At 33.7% G+C, this 22,134-nt stretch overlaps 1 protein-coding gene across 1 annotated transcript; it reads right to left on the reverse strand.

Annotated features, from left to right (window-relative positions):
* Positions 1 to 15,378: 15,378 nt before the first annotated feature.
* LOC125192146 (Tryptophan RNA-binding attenuator protein-like protein) lies at positions 15,379 to 21,336 on the reverse strand. The gene is made up of 10 exons (XM_048089620.2): positions 21,168 to 21,336; positions 19,816 to 19,875; positions 19,686 to 19,725; positions 18,273 to 18,451; positions 18,145 to 18,183; positions 17,933 to 18,019; positions 17,785 to 17,845; positions 16,461 to 16,585; positions 15,777 to 15,868; positions 15,379 to 15,664 (listed from the first exon to the last, which is right to left on the reverse strand). The coding sequence occupies exons 1-10, from the start codon at positions 21,213 to 21,215 to the stop codon at positions 15,550 to 15,552; spliced, it is 846 nt and encodes a 281-aa protein (XP_047945577.1). The 5' UTR covers positions 21,216 to 21,336; the 3' UTR covers positions 15,379 to 15,549.
* Between the last annotated feature and the right edge of the window lie 798 nt (positions 21,337 to 22,134).

The raw sequence follows: 22,134 nt of genomic DNA on the forward strand, positions 1-22,134 counted from the left end.
CGGTGTTGGCGAACGGTTAGGAAGCGGCAGCGGACGTGGAGGCTAATATTCCAGTTGCCATGGAGGATAACCAGCATCGGGAAGACACTGTTGTATGTAAGGATCCGGGCCACTACAAGGCGGGTGTGAGGGATGATGGAGGTAGGGTTGTGGCTGTGCGGCTGCATCAAACGTAGTGTAGGGCTGATGGCCTATGGAATTGGTCGGAGGTGGTGGCGGCTGGTGTGTTTGGTGGAGCAGGCTGGTAGCGTATGTGTATGGTGTGAGAGGCAGGTATCTGTCAGGCTGATATGGAAGAAACGGTGGCTGGTAAGGTGGGTAAGGTGGCTGTGTGGCGGTGTAGAACGGTGGTCCGTCAGGTGGGTCAGGATCTGGGCTCAACGGAGGGAGCGTGGCTGCTGCCCTACCCTCATGCTCAATCAACTGGGTCTCGATTCGGGCGAACCTAGTGAGAATATTCTCCAGCATTGCAGCTGTTGAATTCTCCGGGGCGTGCGTCGCTATTGTGGCGCACGGCATAATCCCGTTCTCCCCATTCCGAGATAGACTTCAGCCATGAACGAAGATGGGAGGATGAGAACACAAAGAAAGCACCAATTGTTAAAGGTGAAGTTCCCTTAACAAGATAAAAGGCAGTCGTCGGAGCTTTGCCGGTTGATCACACCAAGAATTAAGATTGCAAAAATGATAAAAGCTAAAAAGATAATTTCATATTTCTTCATTGAATAATATAAAAGATTCCACACATATTTATAATATGTGGGATACGATAATATCCTAACAAAATAAAGTAAATCAAATCTAATAATATCATATGGTAAATCAATACTAACTCCGTAATAAGATAGGAAGAATATTCTAGGAGATATACTATGCTACCCTTTAGAGTAGGAGAATCACGTCCGTCTCTGTCTGCTTTGATCAATAAGGAATGCATGCTTGCCAAATCTCTTTTTACTTTCTCCACATCCGCTCCAACACTAAGCAAACCCTTAGCTTCTTCAACCAGAAATTCACGAAGGGATTCCAGAGACACATTTGCTAAAGATTCAAACATTCTACCTTCTTCTGTTGTTCTTTTTTTTCTTCAAGTAATCTAGCTCAGATTATATTTGGTATTTGCTATGGATTGCTTCACAGCTATGGATTACTACGGAGGTAGGAAAGCTTAATGAATGTGATCATGACAGTATCGTTTATCATCTTTCTGACCAATCAACTACCTACAATGCACCAGATTTTGCCTTCTGAATATTTATTTTTAAAATTTAAATAATAGTTTAATTATGTTAGTATATGTTTTGGATAGTGATAAAATGCAAACTCTAAATATTGTACAAACTCCAAACTAGAACGTTAGAAAAATAGCAATAAAAAATGTCAATATAATTTCAACACAATGTCCAAAGAATTAACTGTTCACACTGTGTTGATATTTTTTATTACTATTATTTTTTCATCTGTTGACTTTTTCTAAAGGTCTAGATCATAGTTTGAAGTTTGTACAATATTTAGAGGATGCATTTGAATATTATTTTACTTCGTAAATTAAATACGCACCATATTTCATTGTATTTTTTAAATATGTGTAATTCAATAATCCTTATGTCACTTGTTAAGTGATGCATATTCCTCTTTTAGCATTCTCACTCTTATCTTTTCCTCGCTACTTTTTCTATCTGTATATCTTACTTTATTCTTTCTACTTAACTAATAAAATTCCATTTTCATAAATCTCGTGCTAAAAAAAAGTTTTACTTAGTGTGGGACGGATGAAGAGATATGTTGTGCTTCAATTATTTGAATGTCTCGTAATTTTTATTATTAATTTGATAGTAATATATTATTTTATAGTATCATTTTTAGATACTAGTATTTCATATATTTGAATTAATTATAAATCTGCATATTAATTTAAAATGTATAAAAAAATAAAGAACATATTTAATTTACTAGTTAGTTTGAGACTTGGAGTCATTGATGAAAATAAAAAAGTTGATTGGAATTAGTTGGATAATTCGAATTAGTGGATGACAGTTGTATATATAAATGAAAGAAAATTTAATGGTTTCTTAAAAAATTGATTGAGATTGAATTGGATTGGGTGAATGTTATGGATGAGGGTAATTTAAAACTACTCGCACTGATCCAGGAATAAGACAAGACAAATAAATAAGAATTAATTTTTTCATCATCACCCTCTTTCGGAAAATATCCATGTGGCGTTGCATGATTGCCCGCCTATTTTGTACCCTTTTATTTTAGTTTGTACTCCATCTAAATCGACTAAGATGACACATTTCTTAGGCGGTATGGGATTTTAGGAGTTATTGTTAAAAATTTTAATTAGAGACAGAAAAGATGGGTGTAAATATTAAAGTAGAAGATAAAGAAAGATAGATATTTTAATAGGTGTGAGAAAAAGTGGTTGAGTGTATTAATTGAAAAGAGAAAGTTTACAAAAAAGGAAACGTGTCATCTTAGTTGTCAGGAAAACATATCATCTTAAACGGGAGGAAGAAAGTACTCCCTCCGTCCCAGAGTATTAGACCAACTTTCCTTTTTGGGATGTCCCAACATATTAGACTCATTTCTTTTTTTAGCAAAAAGCATCTATCTTATTTTATTCTCTACCTACTTTTTTCTCTCTTCTCTCCCCTACTTTTTCCCTCTCTCATACTTTACTCTCTCCACTTTAACTATTTAAATATCACCTCCTAAAATCCTGTGTCCAAAAGAAGCGAGTCTAATACTCTGGGACGGAGGGAGTACTATTTATTTGTTCTTCGTTTTTTTCATTTTATTTTAATATTTTTCATTAATCCTATTTATGTACATACCATTTTCAATATTCTATTAGTTTGTTTATTATAAAATTATTTCAGTTCTTTTTATCTTATTTTTATGCAGCCTTTTACATTTAATTTTTATTAGACAGTATAAATTTTGATATATTGAAACTAATTATAAATCTTATAGTACCACTCCCTCCGTCCCATAATAGATGTCACACTTTCTTTTTTTGGAAAAAGTTCTCTCTCACATTAATAAAAATATACTTTTCTTTCCCCATCTAACACATAAAACAATATCTCCTAAAATCCCGTGACATTCTTCAACTATGTCATCTACTATGGGACGGAGGGAGTATTATGTGACATTAATATAAAAATTACTACTCCACTATCCCATAAAAACATATGCACTTTCTATATCCGTTCCATAAAAAGTATTATCAATTCTATTTATGGATAGTTTTCTCAACTCATTACTCATATAATTCAGTTTATTTATAACTTATACCACTTGATGGCACTATTATAACTCATTAAATATAATAAAATTGGGGGTCATATTATCTACTGACGACTTTAACTACTATTCCCCTCCTCTTTCATTAAGTTGTGTGATTCATTGAATGAGGTATTAAATATATTCCATTAAGTTGGGGTTGTAAGTTGGGGTTGTGTACGGTGGCGGATTAAGGGGATAGGAGGGGGTGGTCGCCTCTTCCGCGCGCCACCGCTTCCCCTTATCCCATAGGAAAACCTTCGCCCCCTCTCTTGGCCACCGACACTGCCATGAAGAAGAAGGTCAAGACCAAATTTTTTTCTGGGCTATTAATTACTGATGTGCAGACCAATTCTTTTGATTATTTGAGGCTGTCAAGAAAAATTGTGTGGTTTGAATGGCAGGGATGAGTTTTCTTTCAACTTCTCTTTCCTCCAGTTTTGAACGATAATACTCCATCAGTCTCCCAAAATTCGTCATCATTTGACCCGGTACGGATTTTAAGAAATGCAATAAAAAGTGAGTTGAAAAAGTTGGTGGCATGTGGGTCCTACTTTTATATATTAGTTTTAAAATAAAATGTAAGTGAGAATGAGTTTGTGGAATGTAGGGTCCATTACCAAAAATGGTAAAAGTGAACGGTGACAAATTTTTAGGGATGGATGAAAAAGGAAATAAGTGACAAATTTTCAGAGACGGAGGGAGTAACTTAAAAGCAGTGTTTTAAAAACCGGACCGGCCGGACCGTGGACAAGCAACAGGTCCGGTCCGGTTCACCCATAAAATCGTTAGTCAGTCAGGCCGCTTTGAACCGTCGGAATCGGCCGGTCGGACCAGTTTAACCGGAAACTGGAAACCGGTTCATATGTTTAAAATGTTTTCAAAATATGAGACTATGTTTAAAATGTTTTCAAAAATATGAAACTAGGACCCCGAATCTCTAGGTAAGATACTAACATCTCTACCACTTCGCCACATGTACTTGAATGTAGTATTGTGAACATTTATTATCCTTATACACTGAACCTATAATTTTTTGTCCATACAAATTAATAATTTATGTTTAATTTTATACTTTTAAATAATTGTTAGTCGTAATATGTATAATATATATAAATTAATTTTACTTAAGATTTAATATTTTATATATATATATATATATATGGTAGTGATAAAATGCAAACTTATATATTGTACAAACTCAAAACTCCTCAACACAGCTTCAACACTATTTCAATATAATATCAACACAGTGTAAAATTTCAAGATTTTAATGTCAACATAGTATCAACAAAACATCAATCATTGACTACTGTTGAAATTCTATTGACATTTTTTTGTTGATGCTTTTTTGTGATCTGTTGACATTTTTCAATGGTCCAGATCATAGTTTTAAGTTTGTACAGTATTTAGAGTTTTCATTTGATCACATTCCTATATATATATATATATATATATATATATATATATATATATAAGGAGATGATCAAAACAAGTATGTGTTTAAATCCAGAAATGCAGCCCAAATCTTGGCCCTAGGATTAGATGATCTAATGGTCAATAATTAACCCAAAACACGGAAGGTCATAATTAAGTAGTTTTAGGTCATATTATAAGATTTGGGTTTATGTCATGTTAAGATCATTTTAGGTCATGCTTTGTTAGCATGACCTAAAAATAAACTAACTATGACCTAAATATGCCTTACGTATGACTGTGTTCTGCATTTCTGTATTTAAATATGGTCTTCATAGATCAGAACCCTATATATATATATATATATATATAGAGAGAGAGAGAGAGAGAGAGAGTCCCATTATCCACAAATCTACTCTTAAAGACCGAACCACCGAACCCTACCAAATTAGGGCTTTTAGATCTAGTTTTTTATGGATAAGATGCAGAAATTTATAAATTATTTTCGCCTTCATCACGAGCCTATTTTAATTCATGTGAAGGTAAATAAGTCATACTAACATGTTACGAAGATTTAAATTCGTTCCTAAATATATTACTTCATTCTAGTAGGTTTTTACTTCATTCTAGTATGTTTTTACTTCATTCCAGTACGTAAATGTGGTTTCGCCGTCGCGTGTCGTTCTTTCTCTCTACAATATCTATCACCAACGCCATGGCGCTAATATGGTTTAATAAACACATGGAATAATGTAATAAATTATTGGAATGAAGTATGTGTAGAAGCATTTGAAGTCCTACTGGAATGAAGTAAAAATCTTATCCAATGAAGTAATAACGTTTCTGAATGAAGTAATAAACTCACTTGAATAAATTGCATTTTTAAATGTTAATCAAGCAAAACCCCACGTGAATGAATTTGAATGAAGCATATGTTGAATCATTTCAAAACTTCCTGGAAGCAAGTAAAAACATGTTGTAGCTTCAAGGTATTACGTACATAATGAAGTAATAAACCTATATAATGAAGTAAAATGGGTTTGTAATGAAGCCGAAAAAATTTTCACAGCAGCACATCTCATCAAAAAAACTAGATCTAATGGCCCAGATTTAGTCTCTAGTTCGGTCTTTAAAATTGGTTCGACAATGATAACAACTCTCTCTATATATATATATAGGGAGATGATCAAAATAAGAATGCATTTAAATCCAGAAATGCAGCCCAAATCTTGGCCCTAGGATTAGATGATCTAATGGTCAATAATTAACTCAAAACACGGAAGGTCATAATTAAGTAGTTTTAGGTCATATTATAAGATTTGCGTTTATGTCATATTAAGATCATTTTAGGTCATGCTTTGTTAGCATGACCTAAAAATAAACTAACTATGACCTAAAAATACCCTACGTATGACTTTGTTCTGCGTTTCTGTATTTAAATCTGGTCTTCATAGATCAAAACCCTATATATATATATATATATATAGGGTTTTGATCTATGAAGACCAGATTATATATATATATATAGGGTTTTGATCTATGAAGACCAGATTTAAATACAGAAACGCAGAACAAAGTCATACCCTAAAACTACTTAATTATGACCTTCTGTATTTTTGGTTAATTATTGACCATTAGATCATCTAATCTTAGGGCCAAGATTTGGGCTGCATTTCTGGATTTAAATGCATTCTTATTTTGGTCATCTCCCTCTATATATATGTATATATATATATATATATATATATATATATAGGGATGCGTTAGGCTCCTTTGCACCCTAAGTGTCCTATTTCCTTCTTAATCTTGGCCCTTGGATCCTTGAATTGAATGGTTGTGATCAATGCATTATTAGTCTATAATGTTGCATTATTACCCGCTGTGCATTATTAGAATGAAAATGTGCATTATTAGTCTATAATGTTGCATTATTAGCCGCTGTGCATTATTAGAATGAAAATGTGCATTATTAAATGACACGTGGCATTAATCTAACCGTCAGATGACAAAATCGTGGGGCTAGGATTAAGAAGGAAAAAGGACAAAAGATATTAAAAGTATTTGAATACATCCCTATATATATATATATATATATATATATATATATATATATATATATATATATATATATATATATATATATATATATATATATATATATATACTCTGATTTACTAAATATTACTCCAAACTTACTATTAAGTTTAATTTTATGTATTAACTGATAATATTATTATAGTATATATTTATTCTAATTAACTAAAAATTCAAGTTTAGCTTTATATATTGCTATAATATTATTTCACCGCATAAATATTTTTGAGATAATATGTATTTTGTCTATTTATATATCTAAAATATTTAATTTTTTTAGCTACACTAGTTAATAATTTATGTATTTAATTATTATTAAAATTTTATCATTCACTTATTTTAAATACTCTTAATATTTAATTTATGTACAAAGTTTAATTATGTTTTTGTTATATATTACTATTAATTATAATTTATTACTCACTGCATTTAATATATTTTATAAGAGTACATTTAATTTTATATTTGTAAGGTAAAACGGTTCGACCAGTGATTGAACCGATCGGACCGATTGAACCGTGAACCGATAGCCTCACCGGTTCACTCACCGGTCCGATTTTTAAAATATTGCTTAAAAGGGAATAGGGAAAAGTGACTTTCTCATTTTGTTCTTAACTCGGTCAAAATAATAAACTACGGTAGACAGTACAGTAATCATTCTAAAACAGTACTACAATTCTTTATTTTTGTTATCCTTTATGTATGGCCAAGACATGTGTTAAAATTAGACAATTAAACCATTTTAAAGCAGTATTTTTTTATGATCTATTTTTATTCACGCTAGATAACTCAATATTTTTAGTTAATAATTTACCATAGTATTTATAATTTAGAAATAAATTTTTCAATATTGATTCAAAATTAAACTAGGAAGTAAAGTCATTTTGTTAAAAATATCTATTCAATTTTTTGCAAGTCATATTTATAGTATTTGAAATTAATGTGATAATCCATAATTCCCATTTATTCTATTATGTTTTTTTTTTCTTGAAAGAAGATATTTGAATTTTTTTTTATATTTTTTCTAATAACTAATCATGTTATTAATGTCAAATTTTATAGTTATATTCATTTTAACTTAATATTTTTATGTCTTAAAAAATGGTCTCATATTTTATTTTGATCCGCCAGTCAAATCTAGTCTCATACTGGACAAAAATTTCAAAATAAAATACTACTAATCACGTAAGTCTCATGCTTAAATAAAAAAAATATAGTAGTATATCAAATTATAACACATTATTTTTGGGGTATTCTAAGCATGTTTTTGTGAAATCGAAGGATAAGAGCATCCTCATCCGTGCTCTAAAAGCACAACACCCACATCCATGCTCTTTCACAGGGACAAGCTCAATGGTCCCATCATTCTATTATTCAATTTAAATATTTCAATTACTAAAACATTTCTACATTATAAAAATACATTAAAAATAAAAATTATATAATTAAAATCTTAAAAAATAAAAATTACATAATTAAAATCCTAAAATAAAAAGACCCACTACTCGTTGCCGAATTTCGCCCAAATGTGTTTAATTAGGTGTTTTTGTAGCTCACTGTGGGTTCTTGTATCGCGCATTATGTGTCTTGTTTCGATCCTCTCGTTCACCGACGTATGCACACCTCGGCGTGGGGGAGACCTCGCGGTTGAGCTTCCGGCTTCATTCTCGTCGTAAAAGTTAGCCGCCATCGGTCCTTCGTCAGCTATAATCATGTTGTGCAAGATAATACACGTGTACATGATGTCTGCGATATTCTTAACGTACCATAGCCGAGACGGGGTCTTCACAATGTTGAATCGGCCTTAAAGGACTCAAAAGCTCTTTTGACGTCTTTCCGAGCAGACTCTTGACGCTGCGCAAAAAGAATCCGTCTCGGCTCTTGCAGGTTGCTGAACGTCTTCACGAAAGTCGACCACCTTGGGTAGATACCGTCGGCGAGATAGTAACCCATGTGGTATGCATTTCCGTTGACGGTAAAGTCGATCGTTGGTGCTACACTATTCAAAACATCATCAAAGAGTGGTGAAGAATAGAGCATGTTCAAGTCGTTGTTGGATCCGGCAACACCGAAATATGCATGTCAAATCCATAGGCGGTAGTCGGCGACCGCTTCAAGGATAAGCGTTGGGCCGCCGCCTTTGTGGCCGCTTAAGTATTGCCCCCACCAAGCAGTCGGGCAATTCTTCCACTTCCAATGCATGCAGTCAATGCTGCCTAGCATACCGGGAAAATCGTGGACTGTTTCGTGAAGATGAAGCAACCGTTAACAATCTTCGGTGGTAAGTGCCCGAAGGAATTCATCGCCGAAAGTAGAACGAACGCCGTCGCAAAAATTTTTGAGGCATAGGATTCCAGTTGACTCACCTACATGCAAATACTCGTCGAAGAGGTCAACCGTTTGCCAGTAGCAAGTTGTCGGATGGCACAAGTACACTTTTGCAACGCCGAGAGACTTTGTCGACCGGTTGCGTCTATACCTGATTGAAAGTATACAACACGGGCGGACACTGTGTTGACAATAAGCATTAACAACCGTTTTGACATACGAAAACGGCGTCGAAAGTAATCTTCTAGAAATCGCGGCTGGTCGGAAAAATAGTCGGCAACGAGCCTTTCGTTGGCTCCCTCCCGATCACGATGGATGTAGCGGCGGCGATTTGATCTAGTTGGTCGAGGAGGAGGGGCGGGGGTATTGGCGGCAACATAGGCTTCATAGACGGCACGATATTGTTCCTGGTATTCTTGTTCTTCGCGCTCCGCTTCACCAATAAGATCGGTGAAATCCATTTTTGAATTTTTTTTAGAGAGGATTTGAGTGAGATAGGAAGATGTAGATGATTAGTATGGAAAAATATGAATGAGAGATAATTTGATGTGAAAAGTGGATGATGAATGTGTGTATTTATAGATGATTTTGGAATAAAAAAAAATTCCAAAAATTCCAAAAAAGCGTCCATAAACGGCTATATTTTTTGGGAATCCAAAAATATATTTTCTTAATTTTTAATATTAATTTCGAATTTAAAAAAAATCAAATATCAGGAGCTGCCACGTGAGGCTGCTCAGCGGCATGGACGTGCTCTTATTTAAGAGCAGCGCTGTGTCGCTGTCACAGCCGGACGACATGCATCGGCGGACAGTGGCGGTCCGTGCCGCTGGCACGGACGGACACGAGACCGTTGTGGATGCTAAGGCGCAATGGTAATTACGTCCTCTCTATTTTTATTTTTTTTTATGGATCCACCGCTGGTTTGGGTATGATGAAAAAAATAAATATTTTATTAAAAAGTTAAATAATGTTTGGTTGAGCTAGGATTATATATGAAAATTGGTTGTGTATGATAGAGAAAAACAAATATTTTATTTAAAAGTTAAATAATGTTTGGTTGAACTAGGATTATATATGAAAATAGTCTGGAAAGTTAAATGAATATTTTACTTTTTCTATCATCCCCGTTCTAGGAAACGGAATGGCATGATGATGGTTACCACAGGATATTGAAAATCATTTCATTTTCCTGCTCAATTTCGTAATTAAGTAATTGAGTTACAAAATAAAATCATGAATTGAGGTGAAGATTATTGTTTAAAAATTATAAATTTTAATATTTTTATTCAATTTTCCAATATATATTTCAATTTTCTATTCATATAGTATGTTGTTGATTTGAAGTGCACATGTTATAAATGGTTAAATTATTTATTTAGTATGTTCAGAAAAATGATAAAATTAGAATAAACTTATATGGTAATTGGCAAAATTAATGGGAGGAATTATAAGATAATGATAGTGATTTAGAGACATAATATCTCTGTGCCATAATATCCTTATGTTATGTTAGACATAATTATATTTTGTATTGTGACAGATTTACTCTATTCTTATTTTAGAAACATAAATATTAGATTATGAAGTTTAATTAACACATGTTTATCATGCTTGCATTTAATGATTCATAATTTTAAATTGAGCATTTTTAATTAGAGTATTCATACTTTTAGTTAGATACCATTAAAAGTATATTTCGTAATTTTATAAACATATATTTTTAAAATATAAAATTAAAATTGATTGTTCTTACAAATAAAATTTATTACTATTATTATAAATAAAAGTTATTATATTTATAAATAATAATTATAATTCTTGTTAATAAAATTTATTAATATTATTTTAATAAATAAAAGTTATCCTTTTCATTAATAATTTTTATTTTCGTAATAAATAACATATATTGTTATTTTCAAGAAAGAATTATTTTGTGAATAAAAATTATTATTGAAAACAATAAATTTTACTTTCATATGTGATGACTCAACCCATTGATTTATTGGATATATTGAGACCATGTTATCGAGGTTCAATTGTTACATTCCAAAAATTAATAATAAAAAAAATACAAGTTGAGCAAAAATATTATTTATTAAAAACTGTTTTATAAACTACTCCCTCCGTCCCACTTTAGGAGTCTCGGTTGAGTTCGGCACGGGTTTTAAGAAATGTAAAGAAAAGTTGGTTAAAAAAGATATTGGATTGTGGATCCTACTTTTATATATTAGTTTTATAATAAAATGTGAGTGGAAAAAGGTGAGTGGAATGTAGGGTCATTACCAATTATGGAATATTTCAACCGGGACTCCTAAAGTGGGACATCCAAAAACGGTATACCGAGACTCTTAAAGTGGGACGGGGGAAGTACTATATAATAATAAGGGGATTGATCAGATATGTATTTTAATTTACTTAGGGAATTTTAGTTTGGGAAAAAACAATACAATGGGAATTGATCAAATGTATATTGTAATTCGTACGAGATAAAAAAAATATGCTATTTTTCGGGTCAGTGATTAAAAAATCATATAGGGAGTATAATTTATTTTATAGTTAAAACCACTAAGATATTATAATTATCAAAATTATTTAAAGTATTATATCTCTAAAAATGAAATAGTATTTATTTATTTTAGTTAGTTTCATACTTATTTTATTACTAAGCAATATGAAATATAGATGATTTAAATCATGAATACTCTCAAGTCAATTTATATAGCGTATATAGTGTAACACATTGTAAATGTAAATATGATAAGATTAATTTTGAAAGATATATTTTGATAAATTAATTATTTGATATTAAAAAAGTTCATGTATGTCTTTATTAATTATTTGCATGGTATATCTTCAATTAACTTATATTATTAAATGTTTTATTAGTTTGTATTTTATATCTTTTAACATTAGTATAGGTTTTATTAATAATACTAAACCAAATAATTAATTAATTTTGCTATCATTATTTGCGAATTACAATCACAATCAAGTTTCAAATAATAGAATTGTCAAATAGAGATTTGTTGTAACTAAATGTAATTAAAGAAATGTTAGGAGTATGCCATAATTATAGGAATCTTAGCTAATCTCATTCACCTAAATTAGAAGAATTGGACGGTTTTTCATATAAGGACAAGAATGTACATATACAAATTGTAAAGTTAATAAGAAATTAAATGTATTGTAATATTACTATTTAACCCCTATTATAGCAATGTCATTATGTCTCTAAAACATTTTTCATACAAAATATAAATATACTTTGATCGGTTAGCATCGTGGGCCCAGTCTCTGAGGTGGGTAAGCTTATTAAACAATTCTAAGATATAGGGTTTGTATTAATATGTTACCCTATTCAGTGAAAAGCTGAAATTAATGTCTTCTCTTTGGAACTGCATGTATCCGCAGAAGCACAGATATTCAGAATCAATATGTAAATAATATCAAAAGTAGTAAAAGAGGTAGAAAATAATTGGGGAAATCAAAGTTGATAATAATAAGTTAAACAAGTCTCAGATGCGCAGATATGAAGTAGAACCAAACTTCCGAAGAAATTAAATCCTAACTGTTACTCAACATTTTGTCCTATTGACTCACTTCTAAATCATGTATTGAGCAAAATGTCCCATTCAAATGATGAAAGAGTGATTAAAATTTAGGGCAGAGAATTCGGACCGAACCGACCGATCAGTAAACCAAGTCTTCAATTGACCGAAAATGAAGAACCGGAACCGGAACCAAAATGGATTCAGTTCGGTTCGGTTCGAATTTAAAAAAAATAAAACGTTGCTAACTGGGATTTGATCCCTTGCCAATGGGTGAGAAAAACGGCCAGCCAATCACTTGCACCAATTGCTCTTAATGTTTTATATGTTTGTAAAAAAATATTTATTCTGAAAATGATGGTGATCCTGAAAATACCAAAATCCAGAGTGAAGAGAAGGTGGAGGCGCGGGTCCGTGGCGGAGCGTCGCAGTAGCGGCCAGTGGGAAGGGAAGCAGTGCCGAAATTAGGGTTGTCGGCTGTGTGGTGTGGAGGAGGAAAAGAAGGGCTGCGTGATTAGTTTTGAGCGGTTCTAATCGGTTCTAACCGATCGGTTCTCGGTCGTCGCCTAGCATTTGGAACCGAAACTGAATCGATAACCGACATTCTCAAAATGTCTGTTATCGGTTAACCGAGAACCGTTGTGATTCGGTTCGGTCATCGGTTAACCAACTAGCCGATGACCGAATTCCCATCCCTAATTTAGAACATAAAAATTCAAAACAAACGTTAAATAACAATTAAATACTATATACTCTTTTTTGTCCCACAATAAGAGTCACATTTTGTCATTTCGGTATGTCCCATAATAAGTGATATGGAGCCATGTATATTGAGATCCATCAACCCAAGATTTATACCCTTAGATGGTGATTGATCTTGCAATTGAACACAACACAAAAACAACAAAAGTACAGGGTGGATCTAGCCTTCAGAAACTAGATCCAAAATGATAAAAAGTGTGAATTTGATATTAGCTAAATCCAATGATGGAGAAAATACTCTAAGAAATCTTCAACATACAAGATTCAACTAAGGACTCCACTACTCAAAGAAATTCATAAACCCTTGATGCATACCTGTATTTGATCATACTTGATTGAATCAATTGATGATCAAGCAACCTAGAAAACTAGGAATTGGATAAAACCTCTCACAAGAGAGAAAACAAGTCTCACAAGATTTTAATGCAAAATTCAATCAACCCTCAAAATGAAATAAAATGTCTATTTGTAGGACATACCTAAGATCCAAGAATTGGGCCCACAAATCTAGTCCAGCGGCACACTACCCGATCGGGTGAACTCAGTATACCGACTCACTCGTTCGGGTGTTATTCCCTGACTCCATGCTCCCTTCAACGTGTCACCCGTTCGGGTGTTATTCCCTGACTCCATGCTCCCTTCGGCATGTCACCCGGCCGGGTGGCCTTATGGACCGAGAGTCACCCGTCCGGGTGAAAGTCCCTGACTCTTCAATGCTCTTCGAATGGCACCCGGTCGGGTGGCATTGTTGGTTGGGTGCTACCCACCCTAGTGGATGCCCCTAACTCACCAAGGCCTTTGGTAGGGCACCCATCCGGGTGGCTTGGGCGGACAAGGGCCACCCGGCCGGGTGGAAGCTCCTGGTCGTCTGCTTCCTTCAACCAGGCAACTGGGCGGGTACCTTCTCGACTAGATCCCCCGTCCGGGTAAAGGCTCCACGCGCGAGACCATCAGCATACTTCTCGTCGCCGGCTCCTTGGTCTTCATCGACTCCTCGTGCATTGCCTTTTGGATGAAATTGGAGAACCCTTCTTGGAGCCACCTCGTCATGGGCCTTCTATGCGGGGTTGTATCATCCTCCCCTTCTTGGAAATGATTTGTCCTCAAATCCAGGCTCCCTACAAAATCAAAGGGGCTCAAGTCAGCCACATTGAACGTGCAACTCACATTGTACTCAAGGGCAATTCGATCACATAAGCATTGTCATTGATGTGTTCCAACACGAGGAATGGACCATCTCCTCTCGGGGCCAGCTTCATTTTGGTCTTGTTGGGAACGGGATAGCGTATCTTCCTCAAGTGTACCCAAACCCAATCCCCAAGTTGGAAGACCTTCTTCTTGCGCCCTTTGTTCACTTGCCAGGCTACTTGCTCACCCTTCTGTCGTATGTGATTCGAGAACGCATAGTCTCTTATCTTGTTCTCAATTATTAAAGTGAAAAATTGGAATGGTATTTTTGCTGTCTATTCTTTTTCTCTCAATAATTATCTTCTTCACAATATTTTGAAATCAGGTTCGAGAAAACCGTAACGCAACCTTTAAATTTCTAATTCAAAAAATAGAAACTATACCCATTTTTGTTCATCCTTGAACTTAAAAACTTTCTATTATATGGTGGAACTCATTTTCTACTAATAAGCATTCAATCATTTTTCATTCTATTTATTAAAACTTATGTCATTTCAAAAGTATATATTTTTAAAGGACAAAACAACCGGAATTCACAAGAACAAGTAACTCTATTGGAATATTGGAGTATTATTTTTGTAAAGTAATCAAAACTTTAAATTTGTGTTCTAAACAAATAATTTATGCCATCTACATTTCACTTCTGGTTTTTTCTCAACAAAAGTAGCAGAGTCAAGAGCAGGCCAGCAAAGAATTAATCTGACAATCGAACAACTTTGGTAGTAGTTTATATTTAGACAGCATAGCAAGTCCAAATTTGTGAATTGGATTCAAAGAGGGGGGCTCTAAGTTACAAGACAAGTGCTAATGTTTTTTACATTTCCATCATGTTACAATTGCATCTATTTCATTCATCTTGAAATTGGAAACAACTTCAATATTATCTAAATCTGAGAAATGAATATGAAAATAGGGTTCTTCATATGTCTGTCAAGATTAGTGATGACACAACAACAACATACGCTAGAAAGAAAAAGATTGCTATCTGGAAGAAAAATTTGGGATTGTCCCTCATATTTGGAGATGTAACAGCCCTGTAGATTACAAATAAACAAAATTAAATGAAAGTACAACGATTTTTTTTTCACAATCAAAATAGATCTGCGATATTCATATGATTCATTTGATGGACTTGAGAGAGATTACCTAGCAATGCGCTGAGAAAGCCTATGAAAGGGCATGCTCTGGATGAAAACAATACCAGGCCCAGTTATAATAGCAGTAACCAAATTGTCACCCTGCAACAGAAGTAGGCAATGTTACCGAAATAGTAAGTCAAATTTACCAAGAACTTTCATAGATGCACCTAATGATGGCCTAAGTAATTCCTACTAAGCATATAGATCAAATCATGGCCAACACTAATTAGTCGTTCAACTTCTTTCTATTCGCTTTCTTGATAAATTAGTAGCTGTTCTTGCATTGTTTCAGGTACAACCATCTGATTAGAGATAGATAACCAACATGAAAGTTAAAAGTTCATCTAAAATAAAATAAATTGTACACTGGCCCTATATCAACATTGAAATGTCAACTTAAGTTGTCAGATCAGGAGTAGTACAAAACTAAACAATTAGCTGTGTTCAGCGATCCTGAAAAAAAATCCCACTCATCACATCTGTAAACCATTTCGCCTTACATAAAACACATTCAAGTATATTTTTCCTGAACCTTTCAGATACTATAACTTTTTAACTATAAAGACCTTGTCCAGGCTTTACACTACCTTCGAAATAATGACAGGAAAAAACATATCAAGGAAACATAAGTTCAGCACATCTTCCGGAATAAAATCATGTGCAACATATATAAGAACACACAGATACTCACCCCAAAGAGCACCCTTCTCATAGGACCATTATATTTGATTTGTAGATTTACTGATGCTGACACTGCAACAATGCTAGAGACATCAACTGCTAGAACTTCACCCACCTCGAGATTTTTCTGTACAACTAAAAGCACCAGAGAGATCAAAACAAAAAATCAACTTCAAAACTTAATTGAATGGGCAAGTCTACCCAGTATCTAATCATTCATATTCACTTTACAACTATCAAATCAAGTAATAATTCGTTCCAAAAACAATGCTGGCATAAATGTGTGTTTGTTTAAGTACATTTATTGTTAATGTACGTATATGACTTTTAGTGTGCGTACGTTTAAGTACATTTATAGTTAATGTATGTATGTGACTAGTTCATTGTTTAAATATGTGCAGGTTTAAATACATTTGTAGTTAATGTACGTGGAAAGACATCCAAAGAATCTTTTCAGTTCTTCGTTAGTTCATTGTATAATTCTATGTGCTGTTAAGTACATTTATAGTCAATGTAGGTATGATTCATTTAGTTCATTGGAACGAAGACGAAAAAATTTAAATGACTTCTATTAAGTATGAATTGCCTAATTAAATTTTATCTACTTCAATTAAATCATAGTAATGGTAATTAAATACATAAAATTGGAGCGTGCTCGGTTAGCGGGCACTCGCATCAAAATAAAGTAATAAACTAATTTATCCTGCCGACTACATCTGATTTGTATTTAAAAGATCAGACACGACGCATGTACATTGAGGAACTACGAGTACATTTTCTACTATCAGTCCTTCAGGATCAGTAATCCAAAACACGTTTCATTGAACTCCTAAAGATGTCTAACAGAAAGAGTAAATTGACAGCGGTTTCCGGTACCGAGGACCCTGAACTACCGGTATTTACATGGTATTAATTATCCCATCCTTGATTCAGTGATATGAATAAATGATCCATCAATTCTATGGATACATAGAGAGGGGAAAGTATGACACTTATTGTCTCTGAGGGACTTGCAATACTGCATCAAAATTATTATAAATTTATCTGTCAGTGTAATTGCACAGAATGTTTACATTTTATTGTTATAAGGATCATCTTTGCAGTAGTAGAGTGGGTTTCAATAGAGAAGGCCGAAACTATTGCATCAAATTTGCACTGTAACTATGTACACTAGAGTGTGTATACTGTATAAACGACCAAATTTTACTGGTGTTATGAGAAATTCGCAATGATCAAGATTTAGATCTTACAACAAGTGTATTTGTTAGGCTGACAAAACTTAAGGAAGCAGATAAAAAGAAGAACTCTTAGCAAATGGAACCCAGAGGGCGTACCAGAGCCACCACCAACTATAAATGCTAGTCCTTGACCAGATATTTTCTGCCTCAAAAATCCCTGCAAGCACGATTACTATATGAATAATGTTTGGCAAGTAATAATGAATAGTGAATGCAAATGGGTGAAAAATAACCCAAATCTGACCTCAGCACTAGTAATAACATTGCGAGCCCTCTGATCAACTGTGTTATTTACTTTGACATCATTTATTGAGCAAAGGAAGGCATCTGGCTACAATATATATGAGGCATGTCAGATTCTGATGCTGAAAAGTTCACTAACCATATATCAAGGACAAGGAGCAAGAGAAATATCAAGCTATTCCTTAAAGCAAATTGTTAAGCATTGATCAATACCTGACACAACATTTCCCCACCAAACAGAGCTAAATCAATCTGTATAGGATTGTAAATGAGAAAGAAGGTAAGGCCTGACGTTAAATAAAAATGGTCCAGTAAAGTAATGCCCTGCAGAAACAACAGACCGGGAGAATTCTTGCAAGAGTAGGTGCAGCAATTCCTACGAATCCATCAGTTGAACCAGTATTCTGGAGTACTATGCTAGAAACACTTTTTCCAAGAACCCAATGCCATACACCTGCTTCATTTTCAGGCATATAGACATTTTCCATTTGTATTGACCCAGACATGTAACACATGGAACCTGCAAGATATCTGTATATAAATGCTTGTACTCATGCAACTTTTTGCCCTTCCAATAGTAAGATTAAAAAGAAGAAGCAGCAGATATAGTATGTTTTGTAGCAGTAATTAATGTATTGAAATGATCACTACCAAAATCTACTTATATTTCCATATGTTTGTTGCCTTGTTGGTAATTGAGTAAGTAAAAGTAAATTCAATAGTACCATTAGAAAATCCCCTTCATGAGTGGAACTATCATAGTATTAGATTGTAAAATGCGGGGATAAGTGTAGTAAACACCCTTAATTTTGTGCTAAGAGAAAAAGCATTAAGTCGAAGAGGAAAAAATAACCATCCTCTTTGGTGCAATTGATCTTGAGAATATATGGCAAGCCTTCCCATAGTGTACTCCATCAAGTATCAAGATAAACTAAGAAACATAAACTAGTTACTAAATGTATTGTAATGACATATCTGAACCTGATCTGACGTGCCAATTTGCTACCATTAGTCAGTGCTCAGTACCAGTGTTACCACCAAAACAGATTCTACTGAATTAATGTCACTTGACATCAGTAAATCTGTTAATGTCAGTGATTGACTTTATGCACTATGAAAAGATACTGCTAAGCTTATCTTTTGAGTTAAGTTCGCAAAATATGCTAATTTCTTGGTAAGCAGGTCAATATAACATGAACAGTCTTTGATTTTCCAAGGAATATTAATTATTTTATGGAGTACCTTTTACCAATTCTCATCTGATATAGCAGCAGAGTTGTAAGAGGGTTGGTGGGTTTATACACGCAGAAAGAAGTCAGCTGCAATTTAATTTTAATTACTAGTCAGTTAGCAGTTTAATTATTACTAGTAAGTTATAAGTTACTCCAAGTTATGGATTTACGGGCCTTGAAAGCCTTATGTATGCATGGGCCATAGTAGGGTATTTATAGTTTTTCTTTACAGAGTTAGGCATCCAGATTATTGAGAGACAAGCGCAGCTTTTGTGTGAGCTGAGTAATCAATTATGCGGTCATGTTTGAGGAGTTATATTCTTATCATTAAGATCAGTTTGTTATTTCATTCATCTAAACTCTATCATCATCACATAAAGTTCAAAGGATTTCAAAGAATCAAAATCAGAAATTGGATATGTAAGTTCCCAGAATGTCCATGGATCTAAAGCAACCCAAAACCTTCAGTTAAAACAAATACTATAAAATTGACAATTCTGCAGCAGTTAATTGATAGCTTACCAGGCTTCGCAATGACCTTTTCTTGTGGCTTCAACATTACCTACATAGATATAGTCAGAAAAATATGAACTTTATTAAAATCCGATATTCGCCTCTTAAAAGAAGAAAATATTTAATCCTTGAGATAGACCTGAACTATTTGAGCTTCCCCACCCAGTATCTGAAAAGGTGTTACAGCATCTTGTGGGCTCTGAAACAGAATACAGTTGAGCATGTAAGATAACTAAAGAAAATTGAACTGTTGTTTCGTAATAATATGAGTAAGAAGCCTAAGATTGATACTTCACCAACACTTTCATTTTTAGTATTATAATATATAAATATAACATCTTAATTCAAAGTTACTTGACAAATCATGCTTATAGATATTTTCGTTTACTTTTACATTGTAAGGAAGACATATCTCAAAAGGAGAAGAAAAAAGTAAAGAAGTGCTATGAAATTTTTCTTTAAAATTGTGCAGTGCATTAGTTTTACAGTTCTTTTGAAAACAACTCAAGAATTCTGATGTAGAAATCGAAAGATCTTCCACTCTTATAGTGTCAAAATTTCTTGGAGGACTTCTTGTTACGGGCATTACAGCAAATGAATGCCTACTTGCTTGGTTTAGCTTCTTCAAACCAAGCCCAGGATGACATATAACCATTGTGGATTTCTGATATGGATTAGCCACTAGCCAATACTATCACAGATAGAAGATGCGAGCAAGCAAGCATGTAGTGGAGGTGGAACTCGTTTAGGACTTGTTATTTAGTTATTTAGTTGTTAAGTAATTGAATTGTTCAGGTCATCCATTTTTAGTTCGGTTCTTTAAGGGCTGAAGGTGCTAGGAGTATTTAAGTGTGGTCTTTTGATAGGATCTGTTTGTTGAGAAGGTTGTTTCCACCCAAAGGCTAGCAGGAACAGAGAACCGAGATTTCAGTTATTGGTTAACCGATTAATAACCCCAGTCAAAGTGATTTGTGCACAGTCGCAATTTTACACACCAATAACCCGATTTACTAAAGCTATGTCACGTAGAACTGGGCCATTTAAAAAAGTTGTATAAGTTTGAAGTAACAATGGCTGGCATCCCACTTCTGAGACAGCCGAATGTGATCAGCAGGTGGCACAGCAAGCACCCTTAACTTAAATCAATTTAAGGAACTCAGTTTAAGAAGTGTTTGGATACAAAAGCATTGATACACAAGCTATGAAGTGCACTTTTCAGCTGTTAAACTAGCCAAAAACAGACACTTTTCAACAACCCTAGCAGCCCAAATAAGAATGAGGAGATTCTATCTCTCACTGTCCATTTCACCAAGACGCATAACAAGCCGCCATCACCAATTCACGCAGTAATTCATAAACCACCCAACTAAAATCCTAATTCATTGAGAATTATCGAATCCGGATTTCGGAAATCCAAGCGCACACAGAGATTTATACATAAAACGCATATAAATCCGCAGACAATTTAGTCGTATAAAAGAGAAAATTAACCTGGTAAACAAAAGGTTGGAAAGGCGTAGAAAAGAAGGGGGCGGCCATTGATGAAGGATGAGACAAATATCCGATCGATCGATCAAATTTTGGTTACTGTGAATTTTCTGTTCATTTTAATTGCGCCCCAGGGTTTTTGCTCAGAATTCTGCACGTTAAATCGTAAAATCGGCGTTTAGGAGTATTGATTTTCCGGTGATTGGTGGGACCTAAATATGACGTGGCATGCTTTTATTGGATTGAGGAAACCAAATGTACGTGGTCTTGCCTTCGGTGACTAGCTACTTCGTCATAATGTGCATTAAAATTTTCTTTTCATAATTTTTTAATGGGTTATTGGTCCTAAAATTATAAACTTTGGTTAAAGTTTGGATCTTTTTCCACTAACTTTATGATATATTTTATATTATTTTAACTCACTTTTAAAATTTATAGCAATTAAGATAAAAATCATGTAGAAAACCATTTTGATTTAGTTTTGTTATTTCGTTTCATTGCTTACTTGTGGAAGATGTTTACAATGCTATTATTAATAGGAAATACAAGAGTTCAAACTCATCAATCCATTTCAACTAACTACTTCCTCAACTGGCTTTCAGCTGTTAACTTCTCCCTTAACCTCTTCGTCTTATTTCTTTGAACGTCTTCTTAAGCCAGCTTGATATGCTTATTTTATGTATCCCTTTCTACCATCCATTTCCATTTCATCTCTCTTCTCGGATCTTGAAGTTTTACAAGTGACAAGTCTTGGACAACATTAAATTCATTAATAGAATAAGGATTCATATCAGATTTCTATATCTTACACTTCGTCAGATTCAGAATAATTATCCAACCAATCATTCATACTTAACCTAATTTCCAATCAATGTGACTGTCTCTTAATAGTTTGTCATAATTTTTAGTTTAATCAAATAGATACACAATATTTATATTTCAGTAATCTACCTGACTAACTTTTTAATTC

The sequence above is a fragment of the Salvia hispanica genome, chromosome 4, assembly GCF_029641045.1.
Source record: "Salvia hispanica isolate PSC_SH4W2 chromosome 4, Shi_PSC_v1, whole genome shotgun sequence".
Lineage (NCBI taxonomy): Eukaryota > Viridiplantae > Streptophyta > Magnoliopsida > Lamiales > Lamiaceae > Salvia > Salvia hispanica.